General features: G+C 38.1%; 1 protein-coding gene across 1 annotated transcript; it reads left to right on the top strand.

Annotated features, from left to right (window-relative positions):
* The first annotated feature begins 4,396 nt into the window (after window positions 1-4,396).
* LOC141711047 (uncharacterized) lies at window positions 4,397-5,601 on the top strand. Its single transcript, XM_074513498.1, has 3 exons — window positions 4,397-4,599; window positions 4,971-5,171; window positions 5,294-5,601. The coding sequence occupies exons 1-3, from the start codon at window positions 4,489-4,491 to the stop codon at window positions 5,327-5,329; spliced, it is 348 nt and encodes a 115-aa protein (XP_074369599.1). The 5' UTR covers window positions 4,397-4,488; the 3' UTR covers window positions 5,330-5,601.
* The last annotated feature ends 8,235 nt before the right edge of the window (window positions 5,602-13,836 follow it).

Raw genomic sequence — 13,836 nt, 5'->3', positions numbered from 1 at the left:
TAGGTAGCTTGGAAAAAGGCAATCTGATTTTGATACCTAAAAGGAACTATCCAAAGTCATCAGAAAAGAATCCCATTGATCTTATGTTTGAGACTCCAAAACCAGATGAAAAGAAGCTGTTAGCAAGGTCTATAGCATTTTAGAAAGATCCATATGATTCAGTACAAAAGAAGAGAATTGCCAAGATCTACAGGAATGGTAAGGAAATCTGTGTGGTGGCTGGATACCCTCAGTTTGTAGAAGCTAAGAAGGAAGAAAAAGAAAGGATCAAGCAAGAAAATAAGCAGACTACTTTAGATGCTAAGAAGCTCAAAAAAAAGAAGAAGCAAGCTGCTATCTTGGCCAAATTTCAAGCTGTCAAATCTACAACTGAGATATCTGAAAAATCAACTGTGGAAACTGGAACTCAAGATCAGAAAATGCAAAATGAACCTCAACAAAAAAGGAAATTTAGATACAAACTTCACTCTAAAAGAAAATTGGACTTCAGTGATGAGGAAATGGAAGACTACATTCCTAAACAGTACACAACTTCAACTCAAACGTCTAAGTCCTCAGTGGTACATGAGGAATTCAAGGTAGATCCAACAAAGAATTTTTATGGTGAGCCTATAATTCCCAAGGATGAGCTAATAGACTGGGAAAGTTTGCCAATTCCTGAACTCAATTTACCTATCTTCAACAAGCCAAAAAAAACCAAGACTGGAGCAATCAAGAAAGTCAAGCCTGTGACTCTCAGAACAAAGACCCTAACCAAATCTAAATCTGCAGTCAACAAGGGAGATCTTTTATAAATCTGTGATATCAAGGAATTTTCAGATATAAACCTCTACTTGGATGAATTGGAAGAAGTAAGAGGGATTGATGATTATAGACATCTTCCTGAAAGACTGGTGTTTAAGTACAAGGGAGGGAGAGAAATCACATGGCCACTTCACAGGATTCTTCAGGAAAACTATTCTGTATTGATAAAGATCTTCTCATCCTTCAAAAAAAACTTTGGTTTCAATGTAACTGCAAGGAAATTGGTCCTAAAGAAGATTGAAGATCTAGGGAGTGATAAAGCCAATAATGCACTTTCAAGAACTCTAACAATTCCCTTCACAGGAAGTAGAGTGCATTTGAGGCCTTATTGTCTAATGGAATTCATGGATGATAAGGGAGTTAGAAGATTCTTCAGTCTGGATGACCAATTGAGTATCTCTAGCAATGAGACTCTATTGGAAATGCAAGAAAAGCTGGATCTATATGAAGCTGATGAACTTGAATTCCACAAACAACTCCAGAATCAAATAGAAGAAAATGACAGGAAGCTTGGAAAGAAATCCAGACAATCAAGGAAATAGAAATTATCTGCTCAGACTAGAGGAGCACCTTGATAATGAGTATGAGAATTCTTTGTGCACTTTACTTTGTTCAATTTTCAATAAATTTGTAGCACTTTTCAGTTTTATCTATTATCTTTTAATCTGTATATTTAAGGTGTATTGTTATCATTAAATTTCTCTTAATTTATGGTTACAATTCTAGTAGACATAAATTGGGAGAGATTGTTAGAATATGTTGTGAACTTGATGATAAGTTAAATAGAACACCTTAGTAGATTTGACTTAGTGAATTTTTTAGCTCTCGACGGATGATCTAATATATTCCCGACAGATGAACTTTATAGTCCCGACGGATGACAATTTGACATCCATCGAGAGTGTAGCTTATGTAACAAATAAGTACTGTAGCACATTTCTGTAAACAACATGTTTTAGTCTAGTAGATTTCGTAGGGTTCCCTAAGTTATGTTGACTACTAGATTGATATGCAGTTGATTAATTGTAAATATGAGATGTCTTGTAATTCTGTATAAGTGAAATAAAGTCAAGTGACAGATAGACTCCCGACGGATGATCTATTACTCATTCATTCCGCACTATTACCAATCAAACACTGTTATATATATTAAGTTAGAACAATTTTAAAATCTTAAAAAGTAGCCAGAATTACATTCAACCCCCTTCTGTAATTCTTGTTGTATTGTTAGGGAATAACAGAAGTTGCACTCTAAAAGGAGCAAGAAAGGGAAACTTGTTTGTTACAGATTTATACTCAGCAAATAAGGAAGGAATCTGTTACTTCTACGCTAAGGTATCTGTAGAGCAAAGAAAGCTTTGGCACAAAAAACTCTCTCACCTGAATTACAATACGATAAACACCCTGGTGCAAAAGGAGTTACAAGAGACATGCCAAATTTGGAGTTTGCTCAAAATAAAATTTGTGAGGCTTGTCAAAAAAGCAAAATGAAGAAGTCAAGTCACAAGTGTAAAACTGTGAATTCTATCAGTGCACCTTTGCAACTTATTCATATGGACTTATTTGGACCGGTTAATGTCTTATCAATTTCAAGGAAGAAATATTCCCTTATGATGGTGGATGACCACTCAAGGTACATATTGGTAGAATTATGCATTCTAAGGATGAGACTCCATACATCAAAATTGAATACATCAAGAAAATTGAGAAGCAAACTGAAGATCAGAATTGTGTTAAGAGATTGAGGAGTGACAATGGCACATATTTCAGAAATGCAACTTTAACTGAATTCTGTTAAGAAAAGGGCATTTTTCAAGAATTCTCAGCTGCTAGAACACCTCAGCAGAATGGGATAGTTGAGAGAAAGAATAGAATACTAGCAGAGGCTGCTAGAATAATGTTGTAGGATGCCAAACCGCGAACAAGTTTTTGGGAAGAAGTTGCCAACACTGTATGCTATACTCAAAACAAATATCTCATTAATAAGAATCTTGGCAAATCACCCTACTCTGTCTTATCTAAAAGGAAGTCTACTGTGAAGCAACTTCATGTGTTTGGAAGCAAGTGCTATATTTTAAAAGACAACTCTGAATATGTAGGAAAATTTGACTCTAAGGTTTTTGAAGCAATTTTTCTAGGATATTTCTCGGAGAGAACTGCCTACAAAGTTTATGTGCTTGAGCAAAAGAAAATTATGGAAAGCATATATGTGACTTTTGATGATGACAAGTGTCCAGGCTTGGAATGCCCTGATGATAATGAAGCTGAGACCCTTAAATTTGAAAATCTCAATATTGATAGTGATTCTGAAGATGAAGCTGAGATCAACACAAATAATAGAATAGATAAAGAGTCAACTGAACAGGTGAATCATGAGAAGAGAAGCTCATCTCAAATACCTGAATTTGATAGCACAAACTCAGGGGGAAAAAGAGGAGAAAGTTCTGCAAGTCATGCCAATAATGAAGAAAATGCAGAAAATTTGAGTCAACAAACTCACACTAGGAAATGGGATAGAAGTCACACAAGAGAAGCAATCATTGGTGATCCAAATGCTGGAGTGAGGACTAGAAGTGCAACTGCTAATGAATGTCTACATGCATGCTTTCATTCACAAGTTGGGCCTAAGAAAATCGAGGAAACTCTACTTGATCCTAATTCGATATCTCAATGCGAGAGGAGGTAAATCAGTTTGAAAAAAATAAAGTTTGGACCCTGAACCCCCTGTCTCCGTCTCTGTTTACACATATTTTTAACTTAACCGGTCTTAAAGTATAACTAATATTTTTACAAGTTATATCGAGATCCTCTACACCTCTTAATCTTATAATGATATACACACTCACACTCTACACTTATTTCTTAATCTATATCAATTTATTTTTCAAGTCAAATCTTAGGAACATATCCAATTTTAGTTTAAATTATTGATACATACGTAATTATAGTAATCGTATAATACTTTATAAATATTCGATGTCAAAATTTCATCATGTTCATGTTTTTCTTAAATTTAGTTTTTATAAAATACAAGTTATTTAATGGTGTTTATATATGAAGAACTGGAGACAGATAGATCGTGGTAAAAATGTTTAAGAGTTTCCTTACGAAAAACTAGGTATTTAATTTAGAAACATAAAAAAATCTAAAATATATAAATTACTAATAAATGAGGAGAAAAATGTACTGATAAACTATATTTACGTGATTAGTAATAATTTATTATTTATAATATATATATATATATGTATATATCAAAATCGAGTCGAGTTGTCCGAGTTCGAGCTGCATCCCGACCGATTGTGAGGTAAAAGAGACGAGTCTGAGTCGATCATATGTAAAGCTCGACTCGTTTACTCATCCGAGCATAATTTAATGTTCAAAATCTCTCTTTTAAGGAACCGAACCGAATCAAGTTGAATTAAATTAACCGATCTCGAATTAGGTTCACAAACAACTTTGTTTACTTATATCCTTATCAACAAAAAATCAAGTATAGGATTAAAAAATACTAACAATACAAACAAATGAAATTAGTAAAAATTATACAGATAAAAAACTAATTTGTCTACGAGTAGAAAAGTCCAAGTAACTAGAAACCACCCGTTGCCCACAAGAAGAGCTTTAGCTCAGCTTCTGGGATCAAACAAGGCTTTCTTAATCCCAAAAAGAAAATACATAGAAATGCCTACCTTAAATTTATTCACCAATATCCCAGTTGACACTGTAATTGCCTCCGATATTCTCAAGGATGCCACTAAAGTTGTTGCTAAAATCATTGGCAAGCCCGAGTCTGTATGTCTCCTCTTCATTCTTCCCTTACCATTCAAATTTTCTATTATGCACAAGTACTACATGCTTGCTTAATACTAATATGAACAACAAGTGTTTGATACTTTTCCTGTTTGAAATTCTTCCATGTAGTATTGTTGCATTTTTACTTTGCTTGTTGTCTACTGTATCTTATCTTGCTAACTACTTAATTTACCATAGTTCTTAACTTGCTTGTCACTTGATTGCCTTCTGTTTATTACAATGTGGAATAATAATGTAAGCTGATATTGAGATTGCGACCTTGAGATTTACATACTTGTTGAAGAATTCAGAATTTTTTTTCAGTAGGGTAATGGTTACTAATTTCCGGTTTACTCTTGTTTGTTAATCAGTATGTTATGATTGTGCTGAATGGAGGAGTACCGATTTCATTTGCTGGTACTGAGGAGCCAGCTGCTTATGGGGAATTGATCTCCATTGGGGGACTTGGCCCAAGTGTCAATGGAAAACTCAGTTCCACTATAGCTGACATTCTTCAAACAAAGCTTTCTATTGATGCCTCTCGATTTTACATTAAGTTCTACGATGTTCAGGTAATGTATACATTTATTTTGGTCCCTCTGTATTATCATCCCAGTTTAAATCGTTGTAAATACACTCTGGTAAATGGCTAGTATTAATTAGTTTTTTATTCCTGTTCCATCATTGGTTCCAGCGCTCAAACTTTGGTTTCAATGGCTCTACATTTTGAGCCAGATTCTCTATGTGAAAGAAAATTGAAGATGCAAAAAGAGTTGAATTAATTGCTCAGCCATGGAAGATTAGAATTAATGCCATGATTCTCTGAGCCCTTTCCGCAACCCTTGTTTGTAAATTTTGTTTGCACAATACAGGATACATTGATTTTGGTGTTTCGTTATGATGTTTAATTTCTATTTTTTTTTCTTTCATCACATATTAATTGCTACTTCTACTCAGATTTCAGTTATGTAATGTAAAATCAAAATGTAGTTTTTTGTTTCACCCTCTACTCTGGTTTTTTTTTTTTTTGACTTGGGTTTCTGATTTTGTTGTCTTGGTATATAAACTTTCTAGATTGACTACTGTGCTTGTTGCATCGACATCAAACACCTTTATGAAACGTTTAAGATCTTGATATGTAAAATGATAAAAATGGCCGTAATGGACTGTATCTGAAATTAACTTAAAACAGCAAACTGCACTTACCATCGTTTTGGAAGCTGCGGGTTCAAGCCCCGTCAGTCCCGACATGTCTTTATTGTTACGCCCATCATCAGGCCGATTTCAGGCTTTTTGCTATTGCTTCAAAGCTGTCTCACACCGTGTACATTAGCTTGTACAATGCAACGTAAAGCATATCCAGGACACTGGAATTTCTCAGGTCAAGCCAGTGTATCCAATACAGCATAGCCATATCAATCTTCCGGATGCATTCTATCAGAATTCAGAAGTAATATCTCCATTCCTTTTTCGCTCTATGTCTTATCTCTAATACATCGTCATATTGTCCCCCAGTTCCCTAGATATCTGTCATTACTACAAAACTACCACAGTGGTAAGGTTCAAGCTCAAATATCCAACTGGCTCCAACCTCAGCTTAAACCTTTATTTCCATGGACTCACAGTGCTGCTTTGAAAACTCTTCATACCACTTGGCGTCGTTATCTGCCTCCTCAAGCTGCCCCGCACAACCAAGCATGTAAACCGCATAACTATTGTTCAACAGTTGAAATTACCCGAAAAATTGGTTGCAATTTGATATACAGACATCCACTATGGACTTGAAAGTCCTCCATGGTTACTTGCTAACATAACTCCAACTTATAAGAGATGTCATTAATCTTCAATTGTATCTAATCATGAGGGGAAAAGTTTTTAACACCTCGGTGCCAACTGCAAACTCTGAGCATTAATTACGGAACCCATAATCAAGATGTTCCGGGATGCTGTACCATTCAGCTCATATGGTCAAGAGCCAACCGAGCTTCTCTTACAATCCATTATTTCGATTACATACCATGTAAGAGCATTGTTCATATGCAAATCGTCAAGACTTTCCCTTGTCTACGTTTCATCAGTCCATTAGTAATCGTATAATCATGAATCTCCCTAGCAATCCACAAAACAGTACAGTGGTGGTGGTGATAGTGACCGAATCAGGTTAAACTCGAGCAGAGATCATCCTTTTGGAAATCTGTGACTGTAATGTCCCATTATCATGATCACCACCTTTGTGTATGAACACGGACGATTAAATTCACCAACATATATGCTTCTCATTCATCACCTGAAAGATCCTCCGAGCATCATTATCAACACACTTGCAAACACAAGGACCATAACCCATTTTCATTACGACCCCAAGTAGTGCCCTCCCAGTATCGTGCAAATTAATGTGAACATTTTCATGTATACCGATGACGTGCATCATTTATTTTATAATATATAATTGTTTGAAATAATAATTCAAAATTATTTGAATTGTTTTTCGGATTGATTTTGATTAGGTTGTTAGAAATAGAGTTTAAATATTTATTAGATAACATAGTTTTTGAATTTTAGATAAGTGGTTAGGGTTACCTATTTGTGAGGTCTAGATGTATTGATTGAATGTACACCTATATAAAGAGAGTTATAGTATATTTTAGGTGTATTGATTGAATGTACACCTATATAAAGAGAGTTATAGTATATTTTTTATATGTATGGCACATAATAAAATTATGTATTGTTTTAGTTTACTTTTTAAAATACTTTTATCAGTTATCATTTATTTATAAAAATCTAACATGGTATCATATTTATGTTCGATTGAACAACTGGACGTCAAAAATCACTGCGTATAAATGAAGAAATGAAGACAACATACTGTGCTGCTTGAGATTCATGAAGAATGTGTCTCAGGGGTTACAAAAATAGATGTCTTTTGAGTCACCAGTGATTATGTGTACCATCAAGAAAAGTGGAGAGAGAGAAGGACTTCAATGGTGATGAGAAGTACATCACTAGTCAATAGGAGAGAAGTGCTCCTTGAAAAAATTAGGGAGACAAGTGCTCCTTGAAGAAATTGTGGAGAGAAGTACACAACAACAATGGTGGTGGTGATAGTAAGTACATCACTCGTCAAGCAAAATTTTGAATTAAGAGGGCATGTTGGAAATAATAATTCAAATTAATTCAAATTAGTTTTTGGATTGATTTTCATTAGTTTGTTAGAAACAGAGTTTAAATATTAATTAAATAGCGTAGTTTTTGAATTTTAGATAAGGGGTTAGGTTTACCTATTTGTTAGTTGTATCGGTTGAATGTACACATATATAAAGAGAGTTACAGTATATTTTTTATATGTATGACATCAGATAATAATATTATGTATTGTTTTAGTTTACTTTTTAGAATACTTTTTCTTAGTTATCATTTATTTATAAAAGTCTAATAATAAAAACATATCAAAATTATACTCTTGAAATCTCTTATAACTTCGCATTTAAATATACAAAAGTACGTAGTTTCATTTTGCTAATACATTTTTCGGATTGAATGTTTTTACATAAATAGATAAAATGGAATGTGATGAAAAATTCCAGAAACTTTTGAACATGAATCTGGTTCTAGACTTCGGGATAGGAATTAAATGAAATTGAGTATTGGGACCATTATTCTGTCATTGCTCCTTTGGGTTGTGTACCGGGAACAATTGCTCGTTCTGATTAAGCATGGTTTTATCTTCAAATTTTCCCTTAATTGCTTGAAAAATCATATGCATGGTATTGTAGGGAGAATTTTGTTCATCAGTGTTTTGTAGGTTGATGGTCGGAATAAAGATCAAGGATGGTGTTTGAGGGCGGGGGAAGGTTGTGTATGGTGGTGAGCTCTGTTGGAATCATGAATCTCGATCCGCAACCATAGAAAGATCTTGAATCTGAGCTTGTATGATGACTCTTCAAGAAAGAATACGGTTTTCTTTATTCTTTATCAAGTATCAACTCATGTCTCATACAACTGCCTACGTACCCTATTTATAGAGATCAAGCCTTACGTAGGTCATGGAAAATAAGTCACCTAAGAGAGGCTTAAGGTTTTTCTTCTCATGCAGCCCAAGCCCATTTCTTAGTCAGGCCTCCAGCCAATTTAATCACGTAAATCTCGACCGGTCTCACACGTTTCCTACAATCTCGCGGTATCTCCGCATTTCTTCCCATGATTGTAGGAATGTTCCGTGTCGGCCCCAAAATTTATGAACAACTCAGTCATCTATGAATCATTTTCCATATTTCAGATAAATTAACCTAATGTGAGCCGACCTGATCACCTCGGCTCACACCAGCTCTTGTATAACCACTAAGTGAGCCCTCTCTTTCACTATCCCACTAGACGCGAGCTAACGAGTCCAACTCGCGTGTGGATAGGCTTCTTTAGTTCATATGCGATGCGGGCTGGATATCATGTGATGGGCCCACCAATCCTGATTATAAAGTGATGTCAGCCCACGAGTCCAGCTCGTACTCTATAATCAGTCTTCTTCATTTGGGCCTATGTGCCATGTTAATGCATGGTGAGCCTGCGAGCCCAGCTCGTTGAGACTTCTTGTCACTTAAAAGCCTATACTTTTAATAAATGGACAAAGTGCGAGCCCACCAGCTCAGGCCGCACTTTCCTGAAATTTAGACCCAACTATCCAATATGTTCAGGGGCACTTGTATAGGGCCCATGCCCAAAAGTGGGCATAACAACTACCCAAAAATCCTGATCGCAATTTGGGGCTATGAAGTTTTCAATACCAATTTATCTATTCCTGCAAGTGCGAGCCCATGAGGTCGCTCTTCTTCTTATACCTACATGGTGCGAGCTAATTTGAGCACATGAATGTTTGGCCGCCTCGTACTCCTCTAATAGCCATGTCCCTTGAGTGTTTTACAACTGTAAGACAGTTGTCATTGAGATTTGTGTCATCCACGAGGATGATGACACGTGTCATCATCTCTTTCTCTCTCATATCCCCTATGAATATGAGAGATTCACTTTTCATTTGTAACTTTTCCAAGAACATTAACAAACTTTTACCATTTTTCTCAAGGATCTACCACGACCAAAACAATCATCGCCACAAGGACCGTCTACCTGCAACGTTATTCTCCGACGATAGATTTTTTAGGATCATCTTTCGAATCATCCACATGTATCCTTTTGATCCAAAAATATACATTTTTAATGTTGTTTATTCATCAATTTCCATGCCCCATGCGAGCACACACCACCTACTCGATGCAAGCCCGCTTTTTGCACACACAATCATAAGACGCGATGCGAGCCCATCAGCTAGCATAGACTTTTAAGGGCGACCCAGTTTTCGTGTGTGATGCGAGGACACTAGCTCATTTTTACTTTTACTTTTTACTTTATAGGGGCACATACTGACATTCACCATCTTTTACAGATATCGAGTACGTCTTCAGCTTATTCTTACGGGTCGTCTCGCTCTTTATTAAGTTCGGCTCACTCCTCAACCACTCCATTCCCCCTCAACTAGTATCCACCTGAGCAACGAGGCTCTAAGGATTTACAGCGCGAGCTGACTTCTCTCTCGGGTTGACTCAGCCAACCCATCTTTCCCAACTCCGCTATCACTCCGAGGGGGCCATGAACATAGCTCAAGTTTAAAATTTGATACGAACCAGCGGCTCCAGCTAGCTGAACATCGACCTCGACCCCAACCCTTAGGACTATACCAGGAAAAATAACATCTATGATTGGAGAAATAGACCTATTGATCTTTCACCATTTCCAGTTCTCTTAGAGTGGAAGAACTTCTCAGGTGCGAGCCCACTCCCATTGACAAGGAGCGAGCCAATGAGATCCTTAGGGAGATAGCTCAGGAAAGAGAAGCTCGTCTCAAGCTGGCTGCGGACACCTCCCTCAAACCCATTCATCTTGACTACAAGTCTACTGTAAGCAACCTGGGAAGCGCTTACTATGATATTAACATAGGGAAGAAACCAGTTCCTTTAGAATATCACATTCTTGGACTCGAGGGAGAGGAGGATGGCTCGTATTGGTCCTATGATTTCCCTAGAAATGAGGAGGTGGCAAATGTCACGAGTAAGATTAATATCTGCAACTACAACTACATCCCTGAGGCCTACCCTGATCCATACCTTCCTCCAGCCTGAGCTTTAGGGCAAAATAATTTTCAGAAAACAAATAATCCCAAATGGAGAAGAAAGCTCGACCTCGGCTCAGGACGAGGTGAAGGTCTTGGACTATCACGACCTGGCATCCTAGCTCACTCAAAAATACCTGGCTGACGTTGTTGACTAGTTTCAACTCGAGGGCCATGTGATTCTTCCACGGTCGTACATGAGATGCTACAGATTCGATCACCCTGAAAAATGTGGGTAGGGTTCCTCGCATAGTCCTGTCCACCTTCCTGCTTAGACTAAGGATTTCTTCACCATCCATCCATTAATTAGGGATGCGTTCGAGTATTACCAGCTCGCCCCGCTTCAAATTAATCCCAATGGATATAGAGCCTCTATTTCCTTGTATATTATGTACCACAAATGCAAATTCCCTCCTCTTACCACGAGGAAACTGGGCTACTTCCTTAACTTGAAGCACTTGCCAAATGACTTAGGGTATTTCTACCTTTCGGTTTGGCCGTGCTACAATAAGAAAAACCTGATTCAAAGCGGGCCGAGAAAGTCGGAGAAGTGGAAGAGCCCATACTTCTACATCCATGAGGTGCCTCGGGTTTAAAACCATTTTTACTACAGCCATGTAAGAAAAGTCTCCTCTGGTCGCATTTCCTTCTTTAAAAATAGTTTATTTTAATAACCAATCTTCCTTTTTTTGTTAATCATCAGCCACCCTGCCTCGCACTGCCCTTCAAGGGAAGGAAAAACAATTGCGGAAAATCTTCTTGAGCTCCCGAATGCATACAGGAATATCTGCAAGATTATTACCACCTCGAATCTAGTCGAGTATGGATTTTTAAAAGAGGGAGTAAGGCTTACTCCTCAAAAGAAGAAACCACAAAAGAAAGCCAAAAAAGGAAAGTACAATAGGCTCGCAGCTCGGCCCCATAGCCTCACGTATTGTTAATAGTGCGAGCCGATGGTCCCTCACTTTTTATATCTCGGCACGTATTTTATATTTCTCCTTGTTCGCATATCTCTTGTTTACTCGTACCTTTTATTTAAATTTCTTGCATCCTATTTTAATGCACCCTTTTCCTGCTCGCATCAGGCTTATATTAACTTTTTGTTTGCAGTTTCAGAAATGGCCATCTCCCTATCTCTTTCATGGAAGAGGCAGAGCAAGCTGCCGCAGCTTCGAGTCCGGCCGAACAGGTGGCAGTGACCACAACGGCTCACACCTGAGAAGATTTTTATGGCTCACTGCACCACTTTAATTGAGTACCTCAAGGGTGGACTCCCTTCCCCAAAGCTCTAGAGGCATAGAAGTACCAAAGATTGGAGGGGGAAAATAAGCCTGACCCCAAAAGAGCTCACCTTTCCGCTCCTATTGAAGTTCTTCCTCCATCTTCCTCTTCAATCAGCGTAGTCGTGACCATGTTTGGCCAGCTCACACAAGCCAATGTGAGCGACCAGGATGTCAAAAATTGGACTTCAACCTCACTTGAAGCCAATAATAACGCGCTGACTCGGGCCGCAGCAGATGTATACTTCCTCCAACTCTTCAGGACCGGAGATATTCGAGCTATTGATCAAACCTCTACGAACATGGATGCCAAGGTCAAGGCCCTGAAAATCAGGATCAACGAGCATGGGCAGGAGACCCGAGAGATTCGAGCTATTGGTCAAGCCTCTGCGAAGATGAATGCCAAGGTCAAGGCCCTGCAAAGCAAGATCAACGAGCATGAGCAAGAGAAATTTCGACTAGTGCAGGACCATAAACAGAAGCTATTTGATACGTCCACTGTCCATGCCAAGGAGTTGAGGGAGAAGAAGGATGCTCATGACTTTGCTGCAGATGATGCAAGGAGCGACAAAGAGTCCCTTGAGAAGAAGGTTACAGAGCCAGAGGGGTCGCTCTCCATCCTGACCGCTGAGCCGGAAGGCCACCCTTGCTGATGCCAGGAACTTGAGTGCCAAAAATTTTATGAAGGTCTTTATCATCAAAGTTCCTAACTTTGACTGGGGTCTCCTAGGCGCAGGCATGACCAAGCATGCTAAAAAGCTCAAGATGGAGATGGAGAGATGCTAAAGCTGTAGAGGACGCTCGTGTCATAGCCAAGCAAGCCCAAAAGGAACAAGAGGCCAACAAGTCTTAGTTTTTTTTATTTGATAAATTTTGGATGGGGAGGCGTGCACTCCGTTTGCCTCGTATTTGTACTTAATTTAATTTTCCTCTGGGCCCAACTTCTGACTTCATACAATGCTTTTATTTTACAAGTCTGTTGTGCTCACATATGGTTGTTATATTCTTTTTAGCACAAGTTGGATATGCTCGCATCACTTACAACCTTTTCCAATACTGGCCTAGAATTATCCTTGCTCTAAGCCGCGTATGGCGAGTTAAGTTATTTAACAAGTAAGCCGAGACCATCAGCTTGCATCGCTTGCCTATGAGCTCCTATTGCTTTCCAATTTAAAACAATTAAAATGTATTAATGATAAATCCAAGTAGAACAAGATCGCATCACTACTGGCGTAGAATTGTTATAATTATGGCCGCATATGGCAAGTTTGTTTCCTTGATAGCAGGCCACCCCCACCGACTCATATCGCGTATCCATACCTTTAACAAAGGAATTTATGAAGACCTTCTTTCTCTTTTTATTAAGTGTTTTTCCTTGCATCATAGATAATTGAAGGTGAATCAAGTACATGCTTGAGGCCTCATGGAGGTGCCTATATAGCACTACCCCCCGAGACTTAAAAATATTTTAATAATGCTAAGTCTAAAAAGAACAATATTAATGATAATATTTGCGGAGATGCTCCGCACTCCAGGCCCGCGGGATCAACTTGTCCTGCATATCATTGAGATGGTAGGTTCCCTCCAAGAGTACTGATTTTATCTTGTAGGGGCCTTCCAATTCTCCCCAAAGACTTCATGGCTCACTACCTTGGTATGTGATATGACCCGACGCAAAACCAAATCTCCCACTTTGAAAGTTCAGGAACAAACCTTGCTGCTGTATTATCGAGCTGTTCTTTGTTGATACGCTACTATCCTGATCTGGGCACCTTCTCGAGCTTCCTTGATCATATC

This window comes from Apium graveolens, chromosome 3, assembly GCF_009905375.1.
Source record: "Apium graveolens cultivar Ventura chromosome 3, ASM990537v1, whole genome shotgun sequence".
NCBI classification, from domain to species: domain Eukaryota; kingdom Viridiplantae; phylum Streptophyta; class Magnoliopsida; order Apiales; family Apiaceae; genus Apium; species Apium graveolens.
This window is presented reverse-complemented; position numbering and strand designations above follow the sequence as displayed.